General features: G+C 39.6%; 2 protein-coding genes across 24 annotated transcripts in view; both read right to left on the bottom strand.

The window, feature by feature from the left end:
* Positions 1-905: 905 nt before the first annotated feature.
* Positions 906-5,497, bottom strand: REP15 (RAB15 effector protein). The gene has a single exon (XM_054442929.2). The coding sequence runs from the start codon at positions 4,494-4,496 to the stop codon at positions 3,786-3,788; it is 711 nt and encodes a 236-aa protein (XP_054298904.1). The 5' UTR covers positions 4,497-5,497; the 3' UTR covers positions 906-3,785.
* LOC129009636 (liprin-beta-1) overlaps positions 5,497-26,776 on the bottom strand; it is a 180,779-nt gene continuing 159,499 nt past the window's right edge. For 7 of the 23 annotated variants that reach the window (XM_054442914.2, XM_054442921.2, XM_054442922.2 and 4 more), the window contains 14 exons: positions 26,453-26,482; positions 24,065-24,236; positions 23,567-23,599; positions 21,034-21,184; positions 20,611-20,739; positions 18,977-19,127; positions 18,176-18,287; positions 17,971-18,059; positions 13,165-13,287; positions 12,245-12,370; positions 11,466-11,654; positions 9,159-9,338; positions 8,427-8,492; positions 5,497-8,286 (listed from right to left, as the gene is read on the bottom strand). In XM_054442914.2, the coding sequence (XP_054298889.1) occupies positions 8,200-8,286; positions 8,427-8,492; positions 9,159-9,338; positions 11,466-11,654; positions 12,245-12,370; positions 13,165-13,287; positions 17,971-18,059; positions 18,176-18,287; positions 18,977-19,127; positions 20,611-20,739; positions 21,034-21,184; positions 23,567-23,599; positions 24,065-24,236; positions 26,453-26,482 (1,638 nt within the window). In that variant the 3' untranslated portion in view covers positions 5,497-8,199. The remainder of the gene's footprint in view (positions 8,287-8,426; positions 8,493-9,158; positions 9,339-11,465; positions 11,655-12,244; positions 12,371-13,164; positions 13,288-17,970; positions 18,060-18,175; positions 18,288-18,976; positions 19,128-20,610; positions 20,740-21,033; positions 21,185-23,566; positions 23,600-24,064; positions 24,237-26,452; positions 26,483-26,776) is intronic. The other 16 variants (XM_054442926.2, XM_063672546.1, XM_063672549.1 and 13 more) reach the window with 5 other exon arrangements.

Genomic DNA, 26,776 nt, shown 5'->3' with positions numbered 1-26,776 from the left:
AATTTTTGTATTTTTAGTAGATGCAGGGTTTCATCATGTTGCCCAGGCTGGTTCCAAATTCCTGAACTCAAGTGATCCGCCGGCCTCAGCCTCCCAAAGTGCTGGGATTACTACAGGCGTGAGATGTTTTGAAAATATGCATTTAAACATCTGCACGTGTTTGTCTGTCTTCCACCATTAAGATAGACTCCCTGAGACTAGGAACTTTGTTCTTTGTACTGCCGGATTGGCAGGGCACAGAACAAGCCCAACATGTAATAGGCACTCAGCAATTATGTTTGAATGAATCTATCTTCCATTTACACTTTTAAGCCTTTTTTTTTTTTTTGCAATATATTAACCCAAATTGCAAAAGCTGAGCTTGACTCTATGCTGTTGGAGACTTCACTACCAAAAAGAAGAAACAGACGTCTCTGCCAATACTCACCTTCTTTTAAAAAAGTCATTTTTAATTGACAAGTAATTGTGTATATCAATACTCCATTTTATTAAACACTCTTTCATGCCAGTTTCTAATGAAGGACAACTACAGGGCCACAGATATGTTCTTCCTATTCCAGGTTCCTCAAGGAGAGGGCTATGGGGGTGAATAAACATTGATAGGAGGGAAAACAAAGCCATTTCTTGAGGCTGAAGAGAATATACATCATTTTCTTCTTTCCTGAAGCTGCAGGCATCATGGGGATTATGAATGCTCCCTTCCTCGCTTTCCCCCAGGACTTCTTTGGGAGATAAAGTTGAAGAGAAGGGATTTGGGGGTTGGTGTTCCCCAATGTTGCAAGGCGTATTTTAATTTGAAGAACACCAGGCTCAACGGAAAGAAAACAGGGCATGCTCTTAAGCCTAAATCTAGATTGAAGTTAACGACGCGCCTTTAGATTCACTGTGGATCCTGTTTACTGGGCTGGATAAAGAATCAAAGAGTGGATTTGGATTACTATACTAAGCACTTTTGATTTTTTTTTTTTTTTTTTTTTGAGACGGAGTCTCTCTTTGTCACCCAGGCTGGAGTGCAGTGGCGCCATCTTAGCTCACTCCAACCTCCGCTTCCCAGGTTCAAGCAATTCTCCTGCCTCAGCCTCCTGAGTAGCTGGGATTACAAGCATGTGCCACGGCTAATTTTTGTATTTTTAGTAGAGATGGGGTTTCACCATGTTGGTCAGGTTGGTCTTGAACTCCTGACCTCGTGATCCGCCTGCCTCAGCCTCCCAAAGTGCTGGGATTACAGGTGTGAGCCACCGCGCTTGGCTGACTATTCTTAATTCTATAACGAATAGCAGTTCTACGAGGTGGATATTGTCATCTCTGGTTTTTAGATAGGAAAATCAGGAGGCATTAGGGCTATAGAAGAAATCAAATGGCACCCTCAAGTCTACCTAAGGAAAAAGTACATCTACAGGGTGGGGGCAGGGTGCAAGGAACTAACAAAGAATGATGAAGCATCCCGGAAGGGACAATGGCCTGAGAGGGGAAGGGGAGGGAGCTGGAGTCTCAGAGAAGGGCCAGCTGGACAGGAGCTGTCTGGAACCAAGCGTCATAGTGAGGCAGGGAAAGTTGGGCTAATACATTCCAGACCTGTCCCCTTTCTGATCTCGTGCTCTCCACTGGATGGAAGCCAGAGTGATGCAGTCAGAGCCCAGAAGAAGGCAGACAAGGTGGGGAGTAGATGTGGAGGTTGAAATGAGAATAACCAGCACAGAGGTTTGGTTGGATAAGTGTAAATAAAAGAGCTGGGATTTTAAGCAGGTTTGTCCTCAGCTAAACTCGAAAGCTCTCACTCCTTCTACCATGACAAAGTTTTGACAGCTCTGCATTGTGACCTATTGCTGGTCATGATAGCAATTTGGTAGCTTGCAGTCAGCATTTTACAAACCGATGTAGGACAAACTATCAGAGTGCACTGCAACATGCTTCAGTTATACAGATCACAGCAACAAATGTATTTCTTACTTTGGAATACCTGCATGATGCACATGCACTCATGAGTGCATGAGACACATTGCACTCATATGTCTTAATTTAGCCTCACAGGAACATGTCCTAAATTCCAAAACACAGAAAGGTCGAAGGCCGTAAGAAGACTGTCAGAAACAGAAATGATTTTAAGAGGTTGGATGCAGTTGAAAGGATTCAGCCCATGTTTCTAATGGCTGCGTATCAGTGAACAGGTGGTTCAACAACAGGAAAAGTAGCCACAGATTAAGGCCAGGAAATGGAGGGAAAATGAGCAACAGCAACCAGCTAGCATTTTTGCACGAGAACATCTTTGTTGTCTCAGCAATTCCAGTAGTTTAAAATCAGAGAATTTTCTTTTTATGTATTTATTGAGATGGGGTCTTGCTTTGTTGCCTAGGCTGGAGTGCAGTGGCACGATCACGACTCACTGCAACCTTGACCTCCTGGACCCAAGCAATCCCCCTACCTCAGCCTCCCAAGTAGCTGGGACTACAGGCATACATCACCATGACTTTTTGTATTTTTTGTAGAGATAGAGTTTCACCATGTTGCCCAGGCTGGTCTTGAATTCCTGGGCTCAAGCAATCCTCCAGCCTCAGACTCCCAAAGTGTTGGGATCACAGCTACCCTTCTTGGCCAAAGAATTTTCTTTTCTTCTTCTTTTTTTTTTTTTAATTGATTTTTACTTAACATAACTTATAGGCTTACAGGGAATTTTCTTTACACGACTGTAGAATATGGGCTTTGTAACTGGGCAGACTTTACTTTTTTGTTACAAGCCACTTAATAGATTTATGAGTTATCTAGCCTCTTTGATTTGGCAAATAGAAACCTCTTAGAGTCATGGAAGACACATGCAAATCACGCTAATATACGTAAAGCATCTGACTTGACTTACAAGTGCAATAAATAATGGTGATTCCTCTTTGTACTGTTATAATTCCACACTGGCTTTTAAGTAAAAATGGTTATTATATGTGAATACATCTTCCTTACTGCAAAGGCTAAACAAGTATTATTAAAAGGAATAGTTTTATAGGTCACTGTTTTTAAATCATAGGCAGAGCTAACACTAAAGTGAATCTCAAAGTAAATCCCATCAAAGTCCTCTCAGTGCAGAGACAGCAGCTAGGGAGAAGACAGAAGAAGGTAAGTGTTAGAGGAAAAGAATGCTGTGAGTTTTGCCCAGGAGTCCTGAACTCAAACTATTTTTTTTTTTTTTTTTTAAAGACGAGGATTCACTCTGTTGCCCAGGCTAGAGTACAGTGGTGCAATCACAGCTCACTGTAGCCTTAAACTCCTGGGCTCAAGCGATCCTCCCACCTCAGCCTCCTGAGCAGCTGAGACCACAGGCGTAAGCCACTGTGCCTGGCTTGAAACTGGCGTTACAAATGTAATTAAACCTGCTCTGTAGCCTTACCCACTACTTCACCCTACCCATCTCCCACCAACAGATGCAAAAACACATTTTATACTTTTGAGTGCTAGACTTATTATTTCAAACAAAGACACTTTTTTTTTTTGCAAATCAAACTTTAAATGTGACTTTATTATCTCTCTTCCATTTTTATTATTGAATAAGTGAATGAAATATTAAACTAAATTATAACTTTTCCTGAACTGTTTTTAAATCATAGGCAGAGCCAGGGTTTTCTTTTTTTCTCTCTCTCTCTGTAATTGTGACATGAATGTACTTTGATCCCAGTAATCATTTTCAATCAATGGGAAAACAAATGAAAAAAAATCCCATGCTGGAATGATGCAAATAGGTGAGCTTGCTTATTAGAATCTTTTTTTCTTTTCCAACAGTCACATAATATATATCCAAGTCAGAGAATGCTAATATAAACCTTGCCCACCTCTCTCAGCCCGTCTTTCTTACTCAGACAGTTTCTGAGCAGCTCTTTGATGAACACACAATCTTCAGTTTCCAGGACAAACTGAACCACAGCCTTCCCTCCTGGCAGATGGCTCCTCACCATCTGACTTTTGACACTGTCCAGGACAACTCCCCTGATGTCTTTAGGCTTTCCTGGCATACCAAAGATGATAAACAGACCCAGGCAATCCTCTCCTATTAAGTTACAGAATTCTTCTAGCTTATCAAATCTACTTTTCTTCCAGGAAGACTCCTCTACCCTTGATTCTGGATTGGAAAGGTCACAAGGCTTAGATTCCACAGGAGGAGGTGAAGACATCTGCAGAGTCTGTACTGCAAGCTGAAGCTTTATTTGCTTGTCGGATCCCCAAAAGGTCCAAATCCAGTCTGCACCAAACAGGAAGGCTTGGTGCTTGGTCATCTTGGTGGTGGTCAGCCACTCATCAACTCCCTTTTCTTGGCAGAAAGTGATGAAATGGATTAAGAATATCTCATTCAGAGTATTTGCAGCTGGGCAGAGTTTACTTGGAGGATATTCAAATCCAAGGTACTCCTTCAGTTTCTGAGCTGCATGGACTATAGCTTCACTGACCACCTCACAGATGACAGGCACCTCTTTGCTGTCCTTCACAGCCAACTGTTGCGACGCTTTCTGCCCCATTTCTCTGCATCCACATATCAAACATGTGAATCTGGTTCAGACGTACTTCTTTTTCAAAGTAAAAGTTCTGCAAGGAGGTCACATCTGTTAATGGTTCATGTTTTTCTAACTCTACAGCTTCCTCGGGTGTAGTTAAGCATATATACATACAGCTAAATAAATATGTTAGTTCTCTGTGTTTGTCAGTTGGGTGTGTTGTGTTCATACAGTTCCTGCTGGTTTATTAAGTTAAAGATACTAAATTTCACACAAAACATCTGTTCTGTCTAGGTTATAGTCACTCTACTTTTAATCTTTGGTAATCTCTTCCAACATGTTTCCTCTTTCCAAGTTTTAGTTGAAGTAAAAATAGCACGTTAGTTCTTTTTGTTTTTGTTTTTTGAGACAGGGTCTCACTCTGCTACCCAGGTTGGAGTGCAGTGGCGCAATCATGGCTCACTGCAGCTTCAACCTCCCTGGGCTCAGGTGATCTTCTCACCTCAGCCTCTTGAGTAGCTGGGGCTACAAGTGTACACCACCACACCTGGCTAATTTTTGTGTATTTTTTGTAGAGGTGGGGTTTCACCATGTTGCCCAGACTGGTCTCAATCTCCTAGGCTCAAGCAATCCTCCCGCCTCGACCTCCCAAAGTGCTGGGATTATAGGCATGGGCCACTGCACCCAGCCCTATGTTAGTTTTTTAAATATCCATACACCTCTTTCTACAACTAACTTCTTCCAATCTGTAGGTGAGTCATTTCCCTTTGCTTTTCCTACTTTCTTTTTTTGTTTGTTTTTGTTTCTTTTACCTTCTGCCATGATTCTTCATTTCCCAGCTCAGTTGCTTCTTTTCCTACAAAAGCTTCTCAAACAAAGGCCTCAAATTCCTATCTGTTGATACACGTTATAAACTCCATTCGAACAAATTTATGGCAGTTTATAAAGAGATTGTGTTATTTTCTATATCAGAAACAAAGCCTGTTACTATGAACAACAGAAAATGAAATAAGGGCAATAAAAATGAGGCAATTATCAATTGACTTTATTTCCTTTCATATGGTAACACCAGCAGTGTATGATATTTGTAAATAAAATACATCATAAAAAAATTTAACCTTATTACATATTATCAGTTAGGTTATACCATCCTGAATAAAAAATATTTGGGCCGGGCATGGTGGCTCACGCCTGTAATCCCAACACTTTGGGAGACCGAGGCGGGCGATTCACGAGGTCAGGAGATTGAGACCTTCCTGGCTAACACGGTGAAACCCCGTCTCTACTAAAAATACAAAAACAAAATTAGCCAGGCGTGGTGGCAGGCACCTGTAGTCCCAGCTGCTCGGGAAGCTGAGGCGGGAGAATGGCGTGAACCCAGGAGGCGGAGCTTGCAGTGAGCTGAGATCGCGCCACTGCACTCCAGCCTGGGCAACAGAGCAAGACTCCATCTCAAAAAAAAAAAAAAAAAAAAAAAAAATTGGCATCTGTAACAGTTTCCTGGTATTTTCAACCAGGTTCTAAGAACAAATTGATTTTTTCAAGTGGTGACATCTAGTCACATTAAAATAAAATCCAAATAAAGTAAGTTCAATACAGTTACCACATAATGAATGGTAGAGTTTAAAGAAAATTATTATTAGCATCAAATCAATTGTTATTAATAAATAGTAATTTGATATTACAAGTTCTTTAATGAATACCTTGGTAACTTGCTGACAACTTAAAAGATAATACCACTGATATCCAAATACGGTTTATAATCAAGTCCAATGGCAGATCCTGAACTGCCCACCTCCACCTCAGTTTGTGAAAACCTGTCTTTTGTAGGGTTGGCTACCATGGGTAATTATGTAGCACTGAATAAAAAATAGAATATTTTTCTAATACTTCTACAAATATAATAAATACAGTAACAGTTTTTGCTGCAGCGATTTTCTTTACAAAGAATATTTGGGCCCAGTGCTACAGAAAAACATGAACTACATCTTATCATCACAAAATAGCCATTATAAAATGAATTTTGCAGCCTCTGTTTTTTTGAACTTTGAAATAAAATGTTCAGACAAATATTCAACTTTTTAAAAACCTCCATTCATTGATAGCCTGAGAAATGTACAATGAACATGTTTAGGCAGACTGTTAGTATTTTGATGTAATGACATAGTTAACAAAGAGAAAAGAAACAATACTGTAAAGGTTTCTGCTTTGCTTTTGGTTTCCTCAAAAACTATTTCTACAAATTTTGGGGAGAGGAGGTGATTCTGAATGTATTCAAGTTAGTGGTAGGCCAGGCAGAGTGGCTCACACCTGTAATCCCAGCACTTTGAAAGGCTGAGGTGGGAGGATCACTTGAGGACAGGAGTTTGAGACCAGGCTGGACAACACGGTGAGACCCTGTTTCTACAAAAAAATTTTTTGAAAAATCAGCCACGTGTGAAGGGTGGGGTGGGGTGGGAGGCCACACACCTGTAATCCTAGCTATTGGGGAAGCTGAGGTGAGAGGATCACTGGAGCCTAGGAATTCAAGGCTGCAGTGAGCTATGATCACGCCACCGCACTCCAGCATGGGCAACAGAATGAGACTCTGTCACTAAAAAAAAATAAAAATTAAAAAAAAAAAATAACAGGCTGGGTGTGGTGGCTCATGCCTGTAATCCCAGTGCTTTGGGAGGCTGAGGCGGGCAGATCACAAGGTCAGGAGTTCGAGTCCCAGCCTGGCCAATATGGTGAAACCCCGTCTCTACTAAAAATACAAAAATTAGCCAGGCATGGTGGTGCGTGCCTGGAGTCCCACCTACTTGGGGCTGAAGCAGAAGAATGGCTTGAACCCAGGAGGTGGAGGTTGCAGTGAGCCAAGATCATGCCACGGCACTCCAACCTGGGCGACAGAGAGAGACTCCATCTTAAAAAAAAGTATACTAATGTCCCTCAAGTTCTTCCATATGAGGTAAAGGGATTCAAGATTAAGGTTGAAATTCTTAAACTGTTCAACAATTTTGTGGTGTCATCAAAAAGGAATATTTCATATATATTAATTTAGCCTCAATGATCAACATTGTTAAAAGTCAGTATGGAGAAAGATCATTCTGACCTCTTCAGAAACCAGCTGGTACATGAACACTCTGATCACCAGATTGTTTTGAAAACGTGATCTTTTCACCATCGTCCTTAGGTCACAAAATAAAAGTTCTATTTTCTATGTACTGTATATATACATATATTTAGACAAATATATAAAAATAAGACAATAAGAGGCAAGTGGAGGTGTGGCTGGCATTTAGTGGGCACACTGAATGCTTAAAGAAGTTCCACATATTGATTCTGAAATCATATAATGTCCTACTTAGGTGGCTACAGTGAACACTGATGTAACAAAATCATTCACATCCTGGTTACTGTTCCTCAAATCCTCCATACTGCGGATGTGAATGGAAACACTCTGGTAAAATACTCATCTTAAATGCAACACTTTAAATATAATATATCACAGATTTTTACATTAAATAGAAGAAAAACAATTATACTGTCATTCACCAGTGTCTTATTTTTTTGTGGCAACTTCAGAATCGGCACATTACTCCTGCTTTCTCTTTAAATTTCTCGACAGCAGAAGTTGGAACAACAAACAATAGACAATCTGCTGCCTGTTGTATATACTGTGAGTGTTTGGAAAAGCAAGTAGAAAAAAGACTAAGCACTCCTAATGTTCATCCAGGTGCTACGGTCAAACGTTTGAGTCTTCATCTGTAATGCTGGCACTGGGGGAACGGGCAGCAAAATCTTTAAACATGTCATCTTCTTTTAACATGTGCTGGAAAACAAGGAGACAGGGAGTCACACTGAGAGCCAAGAGCTCAGAACTACACATTCTCCAAGAGACATGTGGTCCTTTGGGGTTGTTATAAAAGACATTTTATTGAATAACATTTTCAATTCATTTCACAAACTCACCGTCAGATTGTTGATGCCTTCAGAGAATGCACCTATCTGTCTCACTGTCCCTTCTGAATCTTCCATCTGCAAAGAACAAACCATAACATGACATAAGTGTTTTCACAATTTCAGGGAAAGTGCAGCAAGAGGAACAAAAGTCTAAGAAGAAATAATACAAATAGCACTGAATGGGGTAGGAGCAACAGAACACTTCTGGTGATAATCTCCTTTCACCACTGCAACCGGAAGTGAAAAATTAGAAGAGACACTTTACTGACACAGCTAGTCTAATGCCTTTGCTAATAGTAGCAATGCATTGTTGATTAGAGGGGAAATATGTGGTCCCGCGACTTTAATCTGAAAAGGCTAGGTAGAATAACCTGTCCATTCCTAACATGTTTTAATACAGAGACGGCAAAATATTGATAAATATCACAGGCTTTGGAGCCAAAGAGACAGGGACCTTAGGCAAGTTACTTAGCTCTCTGTGCCTCAGTTTCCTTATCTCCAAAATGAGAATAACAATGCTCTCCATGTCTTAAGGTTACCATAAACATAGTATGCATTAAGTGCTTAGGATGGTACCTGGAAGATATAGGTGATCTCTTAAGTGTTCACCATTATTTTATTATTATCTGTATTTTTAGTTATTTGAAGAAAATGTCCTCGATCAGACACAGTATACAAAGTTCCCATTTAGTGTCTGAATGATGGAAGAACTTGAAAAAAGGTATATAGTGTTGGATTTACCTGCTCTAACCGGTCCAAATCATCTTCCTCATACAGGCGCATATCCAAACCAGGTTTAAATCCTTTCTTAGATGCACTTCCTGATGCCTGTCCCAGTTCCATTGGACAAACATATTCTTCACCATCTTCCTGTTTCTTCTTTCTCAAATTCCCAAAATTGCTAAAGGCAAGTTTCTTTGGCTTTTAAAGAAAAGCAAACAAAAACATCCAAAGGATTTGATAAAATTCATATAATCAAGGACTGATAACATGTAATTTTTTTTTGCATTGCCCCATCCCTCCTACATGTATAATTTAATTATTTACCCCATGGTAGAGAGAAAAGTAGCTGGATGTTTAAATTTGGATAAAAACGAAAGGGCATCCTAGGCATATAAATGATGCAATGATAAATGACCCTTGTTATGAATCTCAGGAAATTAATCTTATTCTTCTTATTCACGCCACATAGCTGAATAGTCACTGTTCTAAACAAAATATGGCAAGAATAATTTGATTACATCATTACTATTATTTTTAGAGACAGACTCTTGCTATGTTGTCCAGGCTGGCCTCAAACTCCTGGGCTCAAGGGATCCTCCTGCCTCAGCCTCCGGAGTAGCTGAAACTACAGGCACAAGCCACTGCACCTGGCTTCATAGTTTTGATTAGACAGGACTTAATGCAATGAGATTTCTCACAGCTGAATCCAATTTTGCAAGGTTTTTCAATCTAAGATTAGCAAAATAGAACAGACTTCACTATATTTTTTCTTTGGGTGAGGCTATAATTATCTTGTATGCCTATTCTGCTTCCATAACAGGACTGGTGACTGCTAAAAGAATTTTTTGGAAAGGAAACTTCAGTGATATTTAGAAGAGAAACTCCATATTGGTCATTGGATACTCAGGCAGATAGAGGGGGTAACAAAAAGATTAAAAAGATCTTCGGTACAAATTTCTGGAGGACCCAGTAACCCATCAAGTTGGTTGAGATCACATATTTAGAAGAGTTAATCTAGGATTAATTTTAAAGAAGAAAAAGTAATCTGAATTTGGTATGATCCATAAATCCAGGTAAATTAGGAAATACCCATTCTCTTCTGGCCCACCTTCAATCACTTTTAAAGTGTATTTTCCTATTTACGAGGCTGGTCAATCATCAGCCAGAGAAGCTAAATCTGTACAAGAGAAATCTCTCTTCTGTACTGATTTATAAAAACAGAACAACTGCAATCAATATTTGGACCCAAGTTATGGGCTGTCTGCATTGCCAATACATGGATTATGGAAGCCAATATTATGCTGTTCATTATTATTTTTTTAGAGACAGAATCTTGCTCTGTTGCCCAGGCCGGAGTGCAGTGGCATGCTCATAGCTCAATCATAGCTCATTGCAGCCTTGAACTACTGGACTCAGGTGATCCTCCTGCCTTGGCCTCCCAATGCACTGGGACTACAGGCATGAGCCACCATGCCCACCTAAGAGGGAACACTCAAAAAGGGACATGAACCTTGGACCCTCGGATTAAAAGTCTGATGCTCTACTGACTGAGCTATCCGGGTGCATTCTCTTAATTATCATACTTTTAAAAGATATATACTCAGTTGTCCCTCAGTATACACAGAGCATTAGTTCCAAGACCCCCATGTATACCAAAATCCGTACATACTCAAGTCCAGCAGTACCCGTGTACCTAAAAAGTCGGGCTTCCCTATATGTGGGTTTTGCATCCCTCCACATTTGCTTGAAAAAAAAAAATCCAAGTAGGAGTGGACCTGTGCAATTCAAACTCATGTTCTTCAAGGGATGGGAACTAGGCAGGGAGAAGGCAAGGACTTAAGGCAGGAGCGGGAAAACGAGATAAAAAAGGCAGAGACTTAACACAGAGACAGAGGCGAGAGCTTCAAGAAAAAACTGGACATAATAAAAACCCAAGGCAGAACTCCTGGGCCCATTCTCTTTCAGCAGTCCGCTGTGCCTCGGTTTTTGGAGTGTACTGTTCCTTTAAATAAACATTGTTACTGTGACCCTGCTGTTTTCCCTGCAGGATCAGCCCCTGTACTTCTTCTTCTTCTTCTTTTTTTTTTTTCTTACAATAAGCTCTTTGCTTCCTATTTCCCTTCAATAAAGCTCTCTGCTATCTGTGAACTGTCTCTTGGCCAACATCTTTCTCCCAAGACAACTAAGCGCTGAGGATTCCTGCATCTGCTGGTAAGGAACCCATCCACAAAACTCAGTAAACCCCAGAAAACAGAATAACCAGGAAACAGACAAAATGGTGCCTTTGCGCCAAGCAATTGTTAAACCGTATGAGCCTGAACCAACCTTCACTTTGGCAGTAGCTGTTAGAAGTACATAATCTGGCAGCTCCATGGCATCTCGCTTCTGGTGCTGTGCCTCAGCCCCAATCAGAAGGTTGAAATGAGTGGCCAAATGTCTTCGCAGCAAAGTCTTATTGGGTGGGATGTTCAATAACTGAGCCATTGTTTCTACATTAAAACGAGGCTCTAGAACCTGTTAAAAAAAAAAAAAAAAAAAGCTTGTCAAAAGTCACCACAAATCATACATGTTTGTATTGTGCTTTATAATTTGCAAAGCTCTTTCTCTTAGGTTATCTCCAATGATCCTCTCAACAGCCCGGTGAAGCAGACACAATATAGACTTTGATCTTTAATTTAGATATCTTCTCTCCATTTTTCCCAAGTTAGTGAGTGACAGAGCTGGTCCTGAAATCCAGGCTTCAGGCATCCTAGTATCAGTGCTCTGCTTCTCTGGGGTGCTGTCTGTGGGAGCCAACTCCTTAAACAACATCAACGTGCAGAAATACAATCTGCATCCTTGCAGGGGTTTTCAAACATGATCATATGAGAGAAAGCAGCTACATGTTATTCAACATGAAAGAGGACAATAAAAGAGAACTGGCTTTAAATTCAATCTAGAGTTCTAAGATATCAATACAAATACTCTGAAAGTAAAGGTTTACTAGAAATAGGGCAGGAGGGTTGAGTCAGATGACTTTAGGATTATGATAAGCAAAAATTGATAATATCCTACTGACTAAAGGAAGCAAAGTCAGTCAATTTTAAATTAAATCAGAGCTTTACCATGAGCCCACCATGGACACCACTGCCTCTGAGATTGGGGGCATATTCTGCCAAGTCCACAGAGCGCAGCCACTCCATCACTCGATGGTTAGTCCACTTCTGAACTTCTGACGGGGCGATGGTATTCTATGGGAACACACAACCAGGATCCTAAATATTAAATTGCATTTTCTGTCTAAAAAGTCTGCTCCACGGAGTACTGTTACTCAACATCCCACTAAATGCAAAAAGAAAGGGAAAAATTCTCTTTTAAAGAATTTCTGTCATAGTTTGAGTTTCAAGCTTTCTTATATACTAATAAAGCATTGCTTTAGGAAAGGAAGTCTTTTTTTTTTTTTTAAGATAGGGTCTAACTCTCTTACCCAGGCTGGCGTTGCAGTGGTATAATCAGGGCTCACTGCAGCCTCCATCTCCCAGGCTCAGATGGATCCTCCTACCTCAGCCTCCTGAGTAGCTGGGACCACCAGCGTGCACCCGCCATGCCTGGCTAATTTATTCTTATTTTTGTAGAGACAGGGTCTCCCTATGTTGCCCAGGCTGGTCTTGGTCTCCTCGGCTCAAGTGATTCTTCTGCCTTGGCCTCCCAAAGTGCTGAGATTACAGGCATTGGCCACTATACTTGGCCAGAAAAGGAAGTCTTTATAGTGATATTTATCTCTGTGGATTAGGGAGTCAGGAAAAAAAAATACACCCAAGAAAAGGAAGAAGCATAACTGAAAAAGAACCCTTGGCTTTAGTTACACAAGGGGAACCATCATGGAGAGAAAAGGAAGGAATACAGAAAAAGCCTAAGAAGTAAATAAGGCTGGATTTTAAGGCTTTTCCTGCAGGCTCCAAGAAAAATGGCTCTTAGTTTCGACACATGGACAGTCCCATGCCTGGGAAGTGCATGCTTATAAACCTCAATCTTAAAACACTACCTCATCAGATGGCCGCCTCCGTAGACAGTTTGGTTCAAAGTTATTGATCCTCAGGACCTGGATGGCCCTTTTGATACTGAGATGGTGTAGCACACTCACAACCTTCAAAGACAGTAAGTCATCCTGCAAAAAAGAACAAAAGGAGCAGCTCACTGTGCTGGCCTGTAGCAGGAGGATTTTCTTAGGGAATCTCAGAAAACTGGAGTAAAAGGAGAAGAGCCCCTCAAACCAATATGCCCCAAGAGCTTGTCAGAAACCACTTTCCCATTTGGAACAAAATCTTCCCCCAAACCCCAGATTAGTATTTTTTGCCAATGAAGCTGACTTCCACCTGTTTCTCTCTCTTCCAGATGCTCTGAGATATGTAGAACCCCAGGGCTCTGAAAAACACAGTTTGAAAAGCACTTGCTGGGTCACTACAAAAGGTGATCTGCTTTGACTTGATCTGCACATACTACAAACAGGGAATTTATTTGTTTCCTCTTTAGTTTTGAGGACTTTATCTGTGGATAAAGTACTTAGGCATTGGATAAACTGCCCTCTCTATTTCCTTTCAGCAGATAGCGAAGAGCAAACGATGCTCATTGGTGAACGTGATCAAGAGTTGGCTTTCTTTTTTCATCTTTGTTTTTTTTGGAGAGACAGGGTCTCACTATATCGCCCAGGCTATCTCAAACTCCTAGGCTCAAGCAGTCCCCTGGCCTCAGCCTCCCAAAAAGCTGGGATTACAGGCGTGAGGCACCGCTCCTAGCAAGGCTGGGTTTTCTGAACTAAGGCACACCATAGTTTTGGGGAAAATCAGAACAGTGCTCTTATTATACTATTCCCTGACCTTAATAATTCTCTAGTTCTAAATTATTTTTTAGTAAGGACCTGTCTGCTATTGAATAGCTCTAGATTATTATGGTTTATCTAGCAGACATTGTGAAAAATTTTGGCAAAACTATATCAATCAGTGCAAAGGTTTTGGTCAGAGTTAAGGAGAGAAGAAAAATGAAGTTATAAGTATCACATATATTATCAATCAACCCCTTCAAGGAAGAATTTTCACCAGTCTGTGGCTCTTGGGAATATTTTCAAATATACCAAACACACCAAAACGAATTATTTCAGAAGAAGGTGATATTGGGGGCAGTATGAAGATAAGCACCAGTCTACTTCCAAACACACCCAGAAAATAAACAAGGAAAACATCCATTTTAGACACACCTTTCTGATAAAACATTTCTCATCAAAGAAAGAAAAAAATGTAATCTACTACAGAAATATTTAATAAAAATATTAATCAGTTTAAATCCTTGAAGCTACTAATCGGGCAAAAATTATTTCCTGAAGTTTTTCTGGAGTAATTCCTTAAAAATAGTGTCTTAAGACATGTTAGAAAGAGTACTTGTTTTAATTTAGGATTGAGACACCCATTCCAAACATTTCAATGTGGGCTCTTTTCATCTAACTAGTCTATCAGCTTAAAAAAATATCTGAATGCACAATGTTTACAGTGTGATTAAAATGTTAATTATTTTTGAAATTCTTTATACTTTGAAGGATTTTAAAAAGAAACAGTTTTATTGTATATCAAAACAGACTTTCTGGGTGATTTTCTTCCTAATTTTGGATTTTTAAAAACTTTTTATTTTAAAATAATTTTAAATTTGTGGAGGAGTTGCCAAAGATAGAATTCTGTATACCTTTCACTCAGCTTCCTCTAATGTTAACATCTGACATAATCACGATTACATTCCTCAAAACTAAGAAATTAATGTACAATTGACTAAATTGCAGACTTTATTCACATTTCACCAGTTTGTCCAGTAAGGTCCTTCTTCTGTTCCAGGATCTAATCCACATTAAAACACATATTTTGTGACTTAGGACTTCTGGGGTCAAATTTTCCAGGGTCATTTACTCTTTTATAGCCATTTCACAGATGCTTCTTGTGATTTTAAGCTTGAATTTGTCCACATTCTCAGGGGGAACATACTTACACTTAGATAGGGAGGCAAATATTTACTGAATGTGTTCTAGTCATAATCGTGAGCTATTAAAAGCAGGGATCTTGAAACAGCCTGAGTTCAAACTCTCTATGACTTTCTATTGCTAACTGTGGAAACTTGGTTACCAAGTTACCCAATCTCTGGATTCCTTCCTTTATACATGTAAAAAAGTAGGGATAATAATAGTATTATAATACTATAGATATACAGATTATGTGTGTGTGTGTATATATGGATACACATACACACATATACAAACATACATATATGTGTACGTGTGTGTATATATATACATACTCTATGTATCTACAGTATTACATATGTGTGTATAATACTATGTATATATAGTATTATATAATTATATAGTATATATGTGAACAAATTCAAGCTTAAAATCACAAGCAGCGTATGTGAAATGGCTATAAAAGAGTAAATGACCCTGGAAAATTTGACCCCAGAAGTCCTAAGTCACAAAATGTGTGTTTTAATGTAGTGTCCTAGATTAGATCCTGGAAAAGAAGGAGGACCTTACTGGAAAAACTGGTGAAATGTGAATAAAGTCTTCAGTTTAGTTGATTGTATTAACATCTACGTTAATTTCTTAATTTTGATGAATGTAATCATGATTACGTAAGATGTTAACATTAGAGGAAGCTGAGTGAAAGGTATACAGAATTCTAGCTTTGGCAACTTCTCTGTAAATCTAAAATTATTTTAAAATAAAAAGTTTTAAAAACTTTTTAATATATATTATTCACACTATAATAATATTAGTAATATTAACTAAAAGGGTTATTGAGAATCCAGTATTAATATGAGCAAAATGCTTAAAAGGATGTTTGACACATAGTAAATGTGCAACATACTACACATATTAGTATTATTTCACGCAGGTTTACGTGATGTGCCCATCAAGGTAAGGGGCTTGGGTTCAATGATAGAGAAGAAAAATCCATGAACTGAACTCCAAATTTTTTTGATATTGAGAAATGCCTACTTAAGTTGGCTGTTTAAAACTCGCTACTTGAAAAAGATTATGCTTAGGGTAGTTAGGTCTATAGCCTACTTCACAAAAAGCTGTTTAAATAAAAGAATTTTAGGCCGGGCACAGTGGCTCACGCCTGTCATCCCAGCACTTTGGGAGGCCGAGGCAGGTGGATCTCCTGAGGTCAGAAGTTCCAGACCAGCCTGGCCAACATGGCAAAACTCCATCTCCACCAAAAATACAAAAATTAGCCGGGAGCAGTGGTGTTCACCTGTAATCCCAGCTACTCAGGTGGCTGAGGCAGGAGAATCACTTGAACCTGGGAGGTGGAGGTTGCCGTGAGCTGAGATTGTGCCACTGCGCTCCAGCCTGGGCAACAGAGTGAGACTCTGTCTCCAAAATAAATAAATAAATAAAAGAATTTTAAGTAGAACACAGCCGGGCTCGGTGGCTCACACCTGTAATCCCAGCACTTTGGGAGGCCGAGGCAGGTGGATAACGAGGTCAGGAGATCGAGACCATCCTGGCTAACATGGTGAAACCCCGTCTCTATTAAAAATACAAAAAATTAGCCGGGCATGGTGGCGGGTGCCTGTAGTCCCAGCTACTCGGGAGGCTGAGGCGGGAGAGTGGCGTGAACCCAGGAGAGGGAGGTTGCAGTGAGCCGAGATTGCACCACTGCACTCCAGCCTGGGCGACAGAGCGAGACTCCATCTCAAAATAAAATAAAATAAAATAAAAATAAAAATAAAAATAAATAAATAAAGAGAATTTTAAGTAGAACATTAATAGTGGTATGGAACCTAAAACAATGTTCTCCTGGAATCCATCTTTCCCACTGCTGTAAAGCAGGGAATAGTCCTACACATTGGCTGGAGGGCTAGAAATGTACAATAATGAAGGAACTGGAGTGGAAGTCTAGCCTTCCTCCCTCCTCCTTTAACCCCAGTAACTCCTGCTGTAGCAGAACTGGGCTGAAGTGAGACGGGTGATAGGGTTTCAGGTAACAGTTGTCCAGAGTGGAAAGGCAGGGAGAAGACAAGTCCCTGAAGATGTCAGGTCAAAAGGGTGGCCTCTTCCAAATGGTCATTGCACATAGAAACCCATAACTTAGAGATAGCTTGGGCTTAAAAATTCTACATTCTATTTAAAAAATATCTTTAGGCTGGGCGTGTTGACTCATGCCTATAATCCCAGCACTTTGGGAGGCCGAGGCAGGCAGGTCGCTTGAGGTCAGGAGTTTGAGACCAGCTGGCCAACATGGCGAAACTCCGTCTCTACTAAAAATACAAAAAAATTAGCTGGGTATGGTGGCGTGAGCCTGTATGTAGTCCCAGCTACTCGGGAGGCTGAGGCGGGAGAATGGCTTGAACCTAGGAGGTAGAGGTTACAGTGAGCTGAGGTCGCGCCATTGCACTCCAGCCTGGGTGACAGAGAGAGACTCCATCTCAAAAGAAATAATAAAAAAAAATCTTTATGAGATATAATTTGCATACCATAAAATGTACCCATTCAAAGTGTACACTTCAGTGTTTACATTGTTGAATGTATTACATATAAAATCAACCTTCTGGAGAGCTTAGTTTAAATTAGGCTTCACTTAGCTTACACTGGGGTTTCACATTATCCCAAGCCTGTTCAATCACAATCACCAAATGCTACAACTTCAACTTCACGGGAAATATGCCTGCCATTCTCCTCAAGTTCAAGCAACAGCTTCAAACTCTGGTGGAATCACTGAAAACACTGTGTTTGGCTTACTCAATTCCTGTGTTTTTCAGAGAAAAAAAGTTTTCCTCCCCCAAACCCCAGGAGTGAGTCACTTACAACAGTCATGTAATGCAGCATTCGACCATCAACCCGTCCTTCATCAAACTGGGTCTTATATTGAGGGAGGCCAATATCATCCAACCATCCTAAAAGAGAGAGGCCAGTGTTGCTACCATGCCACGAAACATCTGTTCTTGTAACTAAAAAGAAAAAGCAGCTATGTATATAATTATTTCATTTTGTTAGAATAAAAACTCCTTACTAGTGACCCAGTTGAAATCCAGCTTCCCGTGATTGGTTTCTTCTTCAGATCCCAGGGCTTGGAGTGCCAGCTGGAGTTTCTTTCGATGAAGTGAATGCTTGATTCCAAGTTCCTGAAACAATAAACATTGACTTTATAATTCTATCTATATAGGCTGGGTGCCACTGGCAAAGGATGCAAATTTATCCAAAATGAAGCTAGCATTAAAGACCCAATTCAATACTAAATTACAACCCTAACTTGGGCTAGTAAAGTGTTGTTGAACAAAAGGTCCCTGAAAAGCCAAGACCACCACAATTATCTTAGGGGTGTGTTAGGCATTCCCTAGTGACTCATTTTCTTTGTAAGCTAGGAACTGTAACATGCATAAAACGAATTTGACTCTTATTTTGTACAAAATATTAAATAATTGGGAAGAAATGTTAAATAATTAGATATAAATTGTAGGGTGCTTTTTTTTTTCCTTTTGCAAAGTGAAGTTAATTGCATATCTTACACTGAGAAAACAGGCCAATGATAAAGCCATACAATGATTTTGAGAAATATGAACTTAATTATGCTTATGTAATTATTTTTCATTAAAATGCCCAATGGCTTAAGTGTTCCATAAGGAATCATCAAGACCAGGTCCTCCCAAGACCACCAGAAAAAATAAACATGAAGCAATTGAAAACCCAAACTTGTGTTTAGAGAGTTTTTACTGGCTTCACTCATGGCCCTTTCTAGACTATAAAACAACCCTACATTCATACTGTTTTCTTCTCAGTATCCATTGTGTGAACAAAATAGAGAAGAAGTCACCTTCTCTAGATCTTGTTGAGAAGCCTGCAAAAGCGTTTGGCCGGATGCAATCCAGTGCTTGCCAGAATTCAGGTATGAGCCCAAGCCCTGTTCCATCAGCCAATTGCAAACCTGCTCCTTGGTCCACTTGGCAAATGGCATATCCAAGTCACTACAGGAAAATGAGTAATTGCATGAAAAATAATCCAAAGCCAATCCTGTGGCTTATCATTAGTTTTAAACAACTATACATTCAATAGACATGGAAATTCCCTGGTGATACACATTTGACCACGAAAAGCTTAATTTTTAGTATACATTGGAGGAACAACTGGTTGAAAGTTATCTTCTAAGACCACTGTCTTCATTTCAAATGAAACCACAAAAGATTTAATGTGATAGAGCAAGAACAAGTGCTACAGAAAAAGACTAAACTGGACAAACACAAGTCACTGTATCAGTTTCAACCAATGTTGTTTGAAGATTGGATTCCCAGACAGGAAACTCAGTTGGACTGAAAGAAACTTAAGTCTAATTTGAACTAACTTTAGCAGAATTATGGTTTATTTCCATATGGTAACCAATGAGAAGAGGGCAATATGTTGTCACTGAGTGTAGGAAACAATCAAAGCAAAATTCCTGTTTTCTTTTACTTAGATACACAAATAGTGTTCTTGTTCCGGGGTGGGGGCAGGGTGCGGAGGAGAAGATGAATGTTCTTTTTTAAATAGCACAAGGAGCTCTACTGTGTTCAAAGACAACATATGGCAAATGAAACTGTTTGGTATTTGAAGAAGGCCAAAGAGAGTTTCCTCCTTGATGTAACCTATGTCCAGTGTTCCACCTGTATGGGAGGGGCTATATTTAAAGGGTTTCTAGTCAGTCTATTATACTGTTAAAAGATTTGGTATCAATGCCTTGTACTTTATGTTTGCCAACCCCACCCTCTTATACACAGTGAGTCAATGTAGTAGTTCTAAGCCAGCCCTAAACTTTGGTAAGAGTGTCAGAGCAGTTCTTAGAATCTTAATGGATAAAATATTATATAGTCCTGATAAATATAAGGATTCTGATAGCATTTTTGTCTTTAAGTGCTTTCATAGATTCTGTTATATACTAATATTTCTTGAGTAGTTATTATCTGCCAAATATTTAACACATATTAACTTGTTTAACCTTCATGATCAGCTTTTGGGGTAGGTACTAATTATGATGATGAGAAGACTGAGGCACAGGGTGTGGAAGCTGTTGCTCAAGGTCACCCAGCTGGTAGAAAGTGGTAAGGCCAGAAAGCAAATCCAAGTGGTCTGATTCTAGAACATACTCTTAACCACTATGCTATCCCATCTTTCCAAAGTTATGCTTTAGAGTACTTGTAGTTACCATCTATGTAAAATTTAAGTCTGAAAGCCATTCTAACACAGATGCTGCTGACACTTTAGCTCTGGCCTCTCCCCTAGTACGCACAGCCCTCACCTTCTGTATGTTCATCAACCAGTGACAAATTGCACTGCTCTAAAGATGATGGCCCCTTTCACTAGACACAGCATTAAGCAATGACTTTGTTTAACCCAATGACAGTACTAACACTGCAGGACTCATGAGGCTATGATGCTGGGTAGAGATGCAAAAGTCTATCAGTTGGCTCTTCTTACCTGTTAGACTGTCCCAAGTCTCGAGACCAACCCAGTCGGGGCCCCGCGGTTGCCCTTGTCCCTCCTCTTTTGAATTCAGGCTCAGACATGTCATCTGGGTTGAATGTAGTTGATTGACTTCTCCTAAGTCTGAAGAAGACATAACACACATGGCCAGTATTAGACCTGAGGAGGCCTTAGACTTGTTAATAAGAACATTTTTAACTAGTGCACCTACTGGAACTAATCCTCTTTGTGTCGTTAACATAGACATTTAAATTTAAACTTTAACTAAGACCCAATGAGTTAGTAAATCCCACATCACAATCCAAACTTCCTTCCATAAGAGGAATACAAAGGCCTTACAAGTCCATGCCCATTTCCAGCCACTTTTAAGCAACATGTAAGACAGGGCCCACTTCACTTGTTCACTGCTTTACTTACTTTCCAAAGAGTTTCATGATACCTCTGGATTTCTTTTTGGAATCTGGAGATGGAGGCGGTATCTGGAAGGGACTGTTCCTCTGTGAATCTTTTGGCCGAGAAGAAGCACCAGCCAGATCTAGGTTCTCTGCTGTCTCTTTTTCTGTTTCAGCTACTCCAAGTGCAGAATACCGACAATGAATTTTAAAATATGGAATGAACATGATGTTAATCTTCTTGGTTCTAGAACTGTTAAGAATTCTTCTGTTGGTCTATAAATCAGTGATTTACAAAGAGCACCTTGTAAATATTAGAAATGGAACACACATGTATGTTCTGCTCCATAGTTTACTGTGTGTAAAGTTAATAACATTACAAGCCCTTTGGAGATTAAAAGAGTGTGATATGATTGCCATATTCTTTCCTTGAGTGATTTGAATTCATAATGGAATTATTCCCAATCTTTCCATAGCATGTGGTACTGTTGACTACCTCCTACATCCTTCAAAATCATCTCCTTTCGCTTCTTGACATGACCACTTTCCCACATCTGTCATCTGATAGTGTCTTTGCTGTAGCACCCCTGCTTTTTTTTCTTCCCCGATGCCACTTTAAGATTATGTTCTAAGTGCCCTCTAGAGGATCAAAATCTCTGGGCCTAATCTCTCTCTCCAGGCTCCCAGGCTCTGTATCTAAATGCCTGTGATATTCCCAATTCAGTGTGTCGGGACATCTGGGACTTCACAAATTCATCCAATTTCCCCGAGAGTCTTTTTCTCTATTTTTTTTTTTTTTTTTGAGACAGAGTCTCACTCTGTTTCCCAGGCTGGAGTGCAGTGCCGTGATCTCGGCTTACTGCAACCTCTGCCTACTGGGTTCAAGCAATTCTCTGCCTCAGTGTCCCAGGTAGCTGGGATTACAGGCACCCGCCACCACGCCTGGCTAATTTTTGTATTTTTAGTAGAGACGGGGTTTCATCATCTTGGCCAGGCTGGTCTTGAACTCCTGACCTCGTGATCCACCCACCTCGGCCTCCCAAAGTGCTGGGATTATGGGCATGAGCCACTGTGCCCGGCCTCCTCTCTTAAATGTTCTTATTTGATATTTGGTTAATACTAATACTGTCCCTGTTACTCTAGCTCAGACTCTATGCCATTTTCCTTTTACTCTTTCTCCTTTGGCATTTACATCAAATCAGTTACCCAGTGCAAGCAATTCTTTATTTATGAAATGTATTCCAATCTATTAAGTCCTAGGCACTGAGAGAAGAATGAACTGAATATGCCTAATTTTTCTTTTGACATAAAGTAAGTGCCTGTTGATTTTACCTTAAAAGAATCACATCCACAGTTGCCACTCTCAGATCTCCAAGCACTAACTATTTCAGTTCTTTTAGCTGTCCCTTAGTGGACAATCCCATACTAGCAAACGCAAGGGCTACTGTTGTCTTCAGTGTGAGATTTTATACTTTATAAAAGAAAGTGAAAGTTGTACTAAAATCACAAGAACAGTGTTTCAGCAAGATCTATGAGTTGCAGAAAGTTGATTTTTCTACAAAGCAGAGCTGTGATTACAGGTTATAATAAGCAGCATTTACCTCTTAGCATTAACAAAACAGTTCTTCTAAGAAAGATGCAAAAAAAAACTATTTGAAAATAGTTGTCTGAACAGATCAGTTTATTTTATGCATCCAGTGTTCATTCTAGACATTTATATCTATATAGAGAGAAGTCCTGTTTGCTGGTCCATGTGAATAGATAAGTGGATATCTATACAAGGTAACAGCACCTTTTGGAAAAACCCAAAGGAACTTTCCCAATTCAAATCCTTCAACCATGATGGGTATAGGTGCCCCTGAAAATGCTGCCTAGCTTATCCTCCTCTTAAAACTACCATATTTCTCTTTTTTATTTTGAGAACTTTTTTCCCCATTTGTCCCCTGCCTTACAAAGAGGAAAACTGAGCTGCCCCTCTTCTAAAATCACTTTGGGGGGTAACGCCTCAGATATCAAGTAAAGTTGCTTCTGTTATCACTAAATATTACCTCCATCTTCAAAGTAATAAAACGTCAGAAGAATGTTCCCCTAAGAGAAGTAAGCCTAAAACTATAATATTCAATGTCTTCTATAAACCTCCCTATATGGCTAAAAAAATTTCTTTTTGGAGGCTGGGGGAAATGTAAGCATGGAGAATGGACTGCAAGGACCTGGGAGTTAGTGTGTGGTAATACGCACTTCAAGGCTGAAAGAGCTGCAATGTACAATGCCAGGACATTCCTGCCCTGCACTCTGAGGGATGCTGCACACATCTAGGTCCTCTCAAAGCTATTCACACAGTGAGTGTTACTAGTATTGGTTAAAACAGCACTTAGGCTCAGAAGCAAAGCCTCTACAGAGTCCTTTTTAGCAGAAGGTGGAAAGAACACTCCGGAATAGAGAACTACATTTTCTGATTGCTGTCAGATCGCTTTCTAGAGATCACAGATGCCAAGAGCAGGGATTAGATTGGTTTGGAGCACAGTGTTGGTGAAGGCTGGCATGCAGGGGTACAATACCTAAGGTGGGTGCACTGGCACTTCGTTTACGATCTTCAGATATCCCAACAACGCACACAATCACACGCAGCCCAATGGAGAGAACACAGAGATGACAAAATGAAACACAGATCAGACTCCTCCTCGCCAAATACACACCGTGGAGGAGAGGCATGCGGCTCACTGTGCTTCTGATGTTACACACAGGCTCAATGTCAATGTTAATTTATCCACTATCACAACAGATGGGAAACTCCATGATGAAGTCAAAGGGAATCATGATTTTAGGTCTTTCCGCTAAGTTTATACCACACGAGAGAGCAGGGTGAGAGTCTATATATCTTCACAACACTAAATTAAATCCACGGAGGCATTTTTTGCTAAATTCCCCCTAAGTCATTCACCTTCATTTCTGAGAAAGAGAAATGAATCGATGAATGAAAGTGTAAGGGAAGGGAAGACACTGCTCTTTTCCTCCTTGTGGAAGAATTAGGGCAAAGGCATTTTGGCCATACGTACCCAAGTTTGGTGCGCTTGCTGTTCTCTTATTACTTTTGATTTTAAAAAAGCCCCGGCCAAAGGAAGATCTGACTTTTCGAGTGCCGAAGGGGTTGTCATCCATGGAGGTGTCCTGCCCTGGGGGTCTGGGAGGAAGGGTCCCAAATGGCCTGCTTTCTGCCGGAGCTCTGTCCTGAAAGGCAGATAAGAATAGTGAAACAGCTTTCGGGTGCGGCATCCTTAGCACATGCCAGGCTAATAGCAAATACTCACTCACGCCACATCCATGAGTTTATTCAAAAGAATAACTGAACTAATACATTGATCACCAATGCCAAATGCCTTATCAGAAGTTGAAGAAAAATCAATTCTGAAAGCTACTTAAGAAACAACAACAAAAGCAACAAGGAAAACATGTTCATCACTAATCTAGAATCAATATGTTTAGGGCTTTAAATATTTAGGATACAAAAATTCTTAAATTTTGTTTGCCTCATTCCTCAAAAGACATGGAGACATTACATAACCAGAAAAATAGCAGCAGATTTCTGACTTTTCTAACAATTATGACATGGATTTAGCTATAATACAGTTCATATTCGTATATTATAACTTTGTCAATAGAAGCCCAATATAATATTAATTATTCTACAAAGCAGGCATTAGTCCAAACTTCTATACCAGCAGTATAAGGAGATTCTACTCCAGTTATTTTAAATATTCTCCTCAAAGAATAATAAAATGAAGGCACAGTGAGCAACTTTATTTTGAGCTTTTTGGTTCTTTGAATTGGCAATTAGAGCTGGCTGTAACACAGTATATTATTTTAGTATTTATACAAAGATGCTTTGCCTAGATCAATGTTGTGAAGTGTTTCCCCTATATTTTCATCTAGCAGTTTTATGGTTTCTGGTCTTATATGTAAGTTCTTAATCCACCTTGAGTTGATTTTTGTTGATTTGGTGACAGGTGGAGTCCAATTTCATTCTTCTACATATGGATATCTAATTTTCCCAGCACCATTTATTGAAGTGGGTGTCCTTTCCCCACCGTATATTCTTGGCACTTTATACAAAGACACTTTTGTCTTCTTGTTCTCATTTCTCTATTCTTTCCCTCTGCTTCTTTTTTCTGCAGAAGTAGAAATAATTCTTGCCCTCCACTTCTTTTTTTACAGAAGCAGAGAAAAGGGTGAGGGGATATAGGTATTTTAGGTGGTTATTTTACTCTATATATCTATAGCTCATAGAAACCAAAAGTTTGCAGATGGCACAATTTAGTGATATTATCATCCATGGTTCAACAATGACATCAAAATCATTTAACCATTTATTGAACTGAAAGGACAAAAAGGATTTTAATTCTAGCTGTCATTACTGGCTGCTTTGTCAATTCTATCCACATATGACTCAGGCACTAAGAGCCAACAGTCAAGAGACTGGATCTGGAAGTAGCCTATCACGCTGTAATCTTCACAAGGTTAATGACAGAAAATCAGAGGACAGAACAGGCACAGTGGCTCATGCCTGTAATCCCAGTACTTTGAAAGGCAGAGGTGGGAGGATTACTTGAGCTCAGGAGTTCAAGATCAGCCTGGGCAACATAACAAGATCTCATCTGTACTTAAAAAAAAATTAAAAAAACAAAAACAAAAAAACAGCCGAGTATGGTGGTGCACGCCTGTAATCCCAGCTACTTGAAAGGCTGAGGTGGGAGGGTCACCTGAGCCCAGGAAATCGAGGCCACAGTGAGTTATAATTGCACCACTGCACTCCAGCCTGGATGACAAAGTGATACCATTTAAAAAAAAAAAAAAAAATCAGGGGAAAGAAGAATTGAGCACATGTTGATGACATCTTTAAACATACCAAAATGTTTGCTTTAGATGGACACCGGGTATATAATCTAATGGTAATCCAAGAAGGGCTTTTGGGGAGGTCTAAGGAAGCTCAGTTATGGTCATTAGGAACATTAAGTAGCATGATTGAGAGATTATGGTTTTGTTTTTTAATAACTTACTGAAGTGAAATTCATAACAAAATTAACAATTATAAAGTGCACAATTCAGTGGCATTTAGTATGTTACGATGTGGTACAACCACCACCTCTACCTGGTTCCAAAACATTTCCATTATTCGAAAGCAAAACCCCTTATCCTTAAACAGCTTCTCCCCATTCTTCCCTCCTCTCACCACTGGTAACCACCGATCTGCATTCTATTTCTATAGATTTATCTGTTCTAGATGTTTCACATAAACGGAATCATACAATATGTGAACTTTGTGTCTGGCTTCATTTAGCATAATGTTTTAGAGGTTCTGAAAGTTTTTATCTACTGGAGACATTTAAGCAATTTACATGTAATGGAAGTAGAAATATTTTTGCATCGTAATTTGGACAAAAAGTTACCTCTGAAGTCTTCTGAATAGATTCCTTTTCCTGTTCAAAGCAATAACAATATTTAAGGTTGTTAGGGAAATCCTTTTATAATTCTGAATTTGTCACATACAACTCCATAAGTTAAAATAATTTTATATCTACTTCTAAGCTACAAAATCTTAGTATTGTTTATTTTCCAAAATGTTTTATTAAAGTCTCCATTTTTGGTTTTACATACTATTTTCAATCCTTCATATTCATACTTCTTAATATTTACTGTTAAACCTAATATTTAATAATTTTCCACTAAAAACCACAAGCTCTTCATAAGAGTTTTATTTGCAAAAAGGGAAA

Source organism: Pongo pygmaeus, chromosome 10 (genome assembly GCF_028885625.2).
Source record: "Pongo pygmaeus isolate AG05252 chromosome 10, NHGRI_mPonPyg2-v2.0_pri, whole genome shotgun sequence".
Classification (NCBI taxonomy): Eukaryota; Metazoa; Chordata; class Mammalia; order Primates; family Hominidae; genus Pongo; species Pongo pygmaeus.
Note: the sequence above shows the minus strand (reverse complement) of the source record. Positions and strands in the feature narration are given on the sequence as shown.